The sequence below is a fragment of the Pongo abelii genome, chromosome 9 (genome assembly GCF_028885655.2).
Source record: "Pongo abelii isolate AG06213 chromosome 9, NHGRI_mPonAbe1-v2.0_pri, whole genome shotgun sequence".
NCBI lineage: Eukaryota > Metazoa > Chordata > Mammalia > Primates > Hominidae > Pongo > Pongo abelii.
This window is the reverse complement of record NC_071994.2, coordinates 1,823,359-1,828,816: the sequence shown is the minus strand read 5'-3', so window position 1 is coordinate 1,828,816 and position 5,458 is coordinate 1,823,359. Positions and strand designations below refer to the sequence as shown.

The window sequence follows — 5,458 nt, the reverse complement described above, 5'->3', positions numbered from 1 at the left end:
CCACCCCAGGGTCAAGCAGGGACCGGTCAGAGGCCTCAGGGCCTGGCTGAGTCTGGAGAGGAGCCCCTCCCCCGTCCTTGTCAGGGGGCCCTGGTGAGTAGACCCGGGGCCTATTTCTGCATCCCCTCCAGGCTCCAGCCGGACACAGTGGCAGGAGAAGGCGTTTATTGCAGTGGTCCTGCAGGGCGGCCTGAGCAAGTGCCTGGGCCCAGCGGGGAGACAGAGGCACGTGGTGCATTCAGGAGTGGGGCAAGGGCAGGCGCAGGCGCAGGCGGGGCTGCAGGGCCAGCACGCGGTCCACCTCCCTGGCTGGCCGCAGGGGGTGCCACTGGGCGACGGGCCGCCGGGCGTGGGCCAGCATGTCTGCCCAGTGCTGCAGGGGCTGCCCCGAGGCCCGGGCACCCAGGTGCACCTTGCCCACGGGCTCAGCCCGGAGCGGAAGGCCGTGGTCCCAGACAGCCAGCACCAGGTCCACATTCTGTGCAGAGACAGACCAGAGGTTGGAGTTGGGGGAGAAAGACCACAATCATCATGGTCCGGCACTGGGTCCCGCTCTGCCCCTGCCTCCCGGTGGCCCACCTGGACCTGGCTGAAGGGCACCAGGAAGGTGAAGGCCTCATTGAAGTAGGGGGCCGCCGTGCCCTTTTTGGTGGCTGTCTTTCTCTTCTTCCACTTCCTCTGGTTCAGCATGAGCTGGACCTTCACGTACGGCTCTGGGAGGGCAAGGGGGTCAAAGGGGCATCCCAGGGCTCGGGGCTGAGCACAGGCCCCCCCTCTGTACACCAGCGTGGGCAGGTGTGACCCTCACCTGCCAGTCCTGGACGCAGGCCTCGAGCCTCCAGCACCACCACGGTCAGCCGGCCTGAGCTGGGCACGTACCGGAGAGAGAAGCACAGCTCCCCGACCTGCTCGGGCTGTGGGCAGCAAGAGGGGCTTCAGCCCGGGAGGGTGATTCTGGCCAAGCTGGGGTTCAGGCCCCCGCAGCTGCTGCCCATCAGGCCTCAGTCTTTCCAATGGCCCATAGGGCAGAGCCCCTGCCAGCTGTGCCTTGGGCTGTGGCCTGGTGACCAGCGCCTCACCTCGGTGGCAGCCGGCGGGCCCAGCGGGTACCAGTGCTCCAGAACATGCTGCAGATCCACGGTGCCCAGTGGCAGGCGGAGCTCACCCAGGGGCTCATGCCCCGAGAAGCGCTTGAAGTTGAAAAGCTGCACCTGCAGGGTGGCCCCTGGCAGCTCTGCCTGCGGGATCTGAGGCAGCTGTGTGAGCCAGGCCCTGTTGCCCTAGCTCAGGCCCACCCAGCTGCCCAGGCCCACCCAGCCCAGGCCCAACCAGCCGTCCAGGCCCACCCAGCCGACCATCCCTGACTCACGTGGAAGCAGCAGGTCTCGTCAAACACGGGGCAGAGCGTGCCTCGGTGCACTTTTGTCTCATGTCTGTGTCCGGCCTGGGTGGAGATGCTGACCCGGGCATAGGGGTCCACGGTGCCCCCAGGCCCCAGGTCGGCTGCCTGCCTCAGGCCCACCCTGATCTGGGAGCCAGGGGGGTGGGCTCAGCCAGGGGGGTGGGCTCAGCCAAGGGCCCCTGCCCTGTCAGCTCCCCACTACCCAGGGCACAGGGTCTGCCCTTCCCCCATCACCCTTTCTGGAAACTCGCAGAATCGCTGGTCCTGCGCAGTGGGGCCCTTTACCTCCTGGCTTCCAAAGTCGTACTCCAGGGAGAGCTGCAGGCGCCCCCATTGCTGAGCACCCCCCGGGCTGGACTCCAGGCTATCCACATCAGGTTGCACCTGGAGTGAGTTGGGACAAGGGGCAGGTGGTGCTGACATCATGCCCCATCAGAGCCCTGGGCTCCCGGGCAGCACTTGCATGACACGGGTCAAGACCCCCTGCCTCCAGGCCAGGCCACCCGACAGGCACAAATCGTCGGCTTCACTCTGTGAGGCCAGCCAAACCCACCCCAAACGTGGCATCTAGGGTACCCCCTGCCTTCCTCAAGAACCCGCTGTGGCTCCCTCGGGCCCATGGAGCAGCCCCTGTTGCATGGCCTCCTTCTCACCTCTGTTCACCCACTTTCCCTGCCAGGAAGGTCCTCACCGCCCCTGCCTCTGTGGGGATTAAACCATCCCTGGGGCTGAACTCGCCTCGCTGCCCTGGGCTCTGGAGACTGGATTTCGAGCCCTCTCTGGACTGAGTGAGCAAGGAGCCGCTCCTCACCAGGTGGGTGGTGGTGGTGCCTCGGGCACTGCCCAGGCCCACGGCCTCCTTGTCCCTGCGCTTCTTCCTGTGGCGGCGGCAGCAGCAGCAGGCAGCACAGAGGAGGCAGGAGACGAGGAGGACGCCCGCGGCAAGGGTGCCAGCAATGAGAGCCCAGCGGGGCCCTGGGGTAGAGGCCAGGCTGAGTGCATCTGTGGACAGCTGCGGCCCCCACTTGGCTGGATTATCCCCACACCCCTCTTGGGAATCCCACAACTCACAGGGGGTCCCGGCGACAAGGTCTGGAATAAGCCCAGGTATAGCTGTGGTGCCAGCTGGGGCCGGGGCACTGGGAGAGTCTGGTGGATGCCCCATCTTTTCTATCCCACTGGTTTGGAGGAAGCGGCCCAGGAGGCTGGGTCAGCTGGGAGGGTGGCCCCTCCAGCCCCTGCCCGCTACCCCATCTGCCTGGCAGCAGCCAGCGCTGGGTCTGCCTGGGCAAGGATAGCACGGGGTGGCCAGGGGCGAGGGTTCTGTGCAGCAGGAAGCTGAAGGGAGGGAGGCTCTGGACCCAGGCCAAAGCTCCAGCTTAGCTGCCCAGGCCCAGCCTCCTGGCCACCTCCCAGCAGCCCCCAGCCCCAGCCAAGCAGGCAGGGCCTGGGCAGCCTAGTCCCTGCCTTCAACGGACCTCAGAGCACCCTTGCCCCCACTGTAGGATGCCTCCTCCACCAGGAAGCCCTCTCCCTCCCTGCTTCTCTCTCCTGGGCCCTGGACCCTGGGCCCTGCCTGGGGGTCCCATCTCATCCCTGGGGGTCTCATCTCTGCAGTCCCATCACTTCCTTGCCTCTACCCCAGGACCCACTACAGCTGGGGCCCACCATGGTTTGCCAGCCATGCGGGTGGAGCATGTTCACTGCAGCCCCCAGGAACTTGGAAGCCCAGAGGGGTCTGCAGGGTCGTGGAGGGAGGAGCAGGGCTGGCTGTCGGCGGAGCTCACTGAGCAGGCCTGGGCTAAAGGTGCATTCCTGGCAGGGGCTCAGGGCCGCAGCGCCTGGGGACGAAGGTGAGGTGGTGGCAGGTAGGGGCAGGGTGCAGCTGGGAGCGGCCAGAACATTCCTCACACACTGACTCAGCCGCTGCCTGGGCTCGTCCACCTGCCTGCCTGGCCACCCTTCGGCATGCGGGTGGGAAGGAGGGTGGGGCGGGTGCAGCTGCTGGCCCCTGTACCCGCCTGCCTGGGGCTTGGAGAGGGAGCACACCTGGCTGGGCTGGCTCCTCTCACCTACAGGCAGGGGAACCAGGGTGCTACATGGGGTCTACGGTGACCCCAGGCCCAGCGTGTCTCCCCAGCTCAGCTCTTCCCTGACTCCACCCGCCCCAGAGAGCAGCAGCCGGCCAGGAGACTCTGTTCCTCCACATTGGCACCTCCCCTGCTTTGCCCACAAGAGCCTGGGACCCCTCTTGCCATGTCCAAGTCAGCCTGACCTTAGGGGCCCAGCCCAGGCCATCCCTTCGGGAATAAGCAGCTGTTCAGGTCAGATACCCTCACCTCTGCAGCCCCCCAGTCTGGGGCAGAGCAAGGAGACAGAAAGGGACCCTGCCATGACTCCAGACACACACATACACACACACACACACACACGTGTGCACACGTGCATACAGCATAAATGCCCCACTCCCTGGCAGGCTGGGAGAGGCAGTTGCACTCCCAGAACGGACCCAAACCCCCACCCAGTGTTCACAGGAGGGGGCCGCAGCTCAAGGAGGGGAGGGAGGGTCCAGGTTCCAGCCCCATATGCATGTTGTCCCTGTGAGGTCAGCAGGCCAGGTGTTTTACAGACGAGTGGACCGAGGCTGGGAGCTCTAGTTTTGTGGCTCTGGAGGCCGGCATGGCCCAGGAAGCCCAGCCTGTCCCCACAGCAGAGGGGCCAGCACGGTGGAGGGATTATAGGTACAAAAAGGAGACGCGGAGGTGAGGGCCAGCTTTCCAGGCCGCATCCTGTGCACAGGGCCCCATGCTCAGAGGGGTCCCTGCTTGGTTTAATGCGTGCTGGGGCCATCTTGAAATTCTTAATTTTGTAACAAGATGCTGCACATTTTCATTCTGCACTGGGCCTCACAAATTATGGAGCTTGTCCTGTTTGGGGGACCCCTTGGGTGAGTCCCCTGCAGATAGAGTGTGGGTGTGCAGCGAAGCTCACGGGCCTCGGCAGCCCCTTGGCCCCTGGGGGACACTCCCAGGTGGGTCGGGCGTCCCACACGTGGGTGGCGGACCGCCCCTAGTGGTGGCTGATGGAATGGGCTGGGTCCGCAGGGTCTCTGAAGCAGGACTGTGCAGGCCAGATTCAAACAGGCCACTGCCTCCTCCCCACGTGGAGTTTAAAGGCAACTTCTCCTTTTGAAATGTCACAGCCTGTATACATGCTTAGATTAAAGTAGCTTCACTCGAGATTTTTATGGTTGAGATTCCGGATAAGTTGCCAATACAGAATCTCCATCTGTGAGTGCAGGCATGTGTGCGTGTGCTTGCGCCCCTCCCCTGTGCCCCCGCTTTGCTGGCATCCCCCTTCCTTTAGTCTAAGAACAGTCAGGGCCGGGCGGGGAGAGCAGCCCTGCAGGGATTTGTCGCTGCCGACCAGCGGTACTCCTGGGCCAGCCTGGTGACCTTGTCCCCAGAGGAGCACAGGGGCCACCCAGAAGCTGCTGCGAAGAACCCCAGGACCCTGGGGGCGCTGGCTGCCAACTCTGGGGGTCCCAAGGCCTAGGGAGGTGCGGGGTCCCTCTGGACCGCCGGGACCCCAGGGAGGTGCAGGTGCAGCGGGCGCATGGCCACCAGGTGGCGCCGTCCGCCCCTCGGGACCGGGCCTCCCTCGTGGCTCCTGGGGACAGTGCCCTGCAGACCCTTGGGTGCTGGGGGCTCTCGGGCCTCCCCTCCCCGATCTGGGAATCCCCCGCCCTCCCTGCCTGAGCCTCCCGGGGCTGCTCTCCCCGTTGTCTAGCTTTGGCTGTCTGTCTCCTGCGGCCCTGCTGGGAAGACCTTCTCTAGGAGTTCACGCCATGTTTTCCCAGGAAAGGGAGACGGGCCCTTCCTCCCTGGCTCCCCCCGGCCACCGCTCCAGGAGGCTCCTTAAGGCTCTGGAAGCCGGCTCCGCTCTCGCCACGAAGGCGGCTGCTCTGCTCCTGCAGCTGCCAAGCTGCTTAGAAGGCCCCTCCGCATCCCCATCCGGCTCACCCTCCAAGGCCAGTGTGAGCCCACCTCTTCCAGG

General features: G+C 65.3%; 1 protein-coding gene across 1 annotated transcript; it reads right to left on the bottom strand.

The window, feature by feature from the left end:
- Nucleotides 1-156: 156 nt before the first annotated feature.
- Nucleotides 157-2,567, bottom strand: SYT8 (synaptotagmin 8). Its single transcript, XM_009246016.3, has 8 exons — nt 2,474-2,567; nt 2,214-2,377; nt 1,688-1,786; nt 1,370-1,528; nt 1,080-1,247; nt 809-914; nt 580-713; nt 157-478 (listed from the first exon to the last, which is right to left on the bottom strand). The coding sequence occupies exons 1-8, from the start codon at nt 2,565-2,567 to the stop codon at nt 239-241; spliced, it is 1,164 nt and encodes a 387-aa protein (XP_009244291.3). The 3' UTR covers nt 157-238.
- Nucleotides 2,568-5,458: the final 2,891 nt, after the last annotated feature.

Excerpts from the sequence above, each read along its gene's own strand:
- SYT8 (XM_009246016.3), bottom strand. The coding sequence starts at position 2,567 with ATGGGGCATCCACCAGACTCTCCCAGTGCCCCGGCCCCAGCTGGCACC. Across the intron at positions 1,248-1,369 it reads ACGAGACCTGCTGCTTCCAC|ATCCCGCAGGCAGAGCTGCC; the intron begins GTGAGTCAGGGA and ends CAGCTGCCTCAG. Across the intron at positions 479-579 it reads TGCCCTTCAGCCAGGTCCAG|AATGTGGACCTGGTGCTGGC; the intron begins GTGGGCCACCGG and ends GTCTCTGCACAG.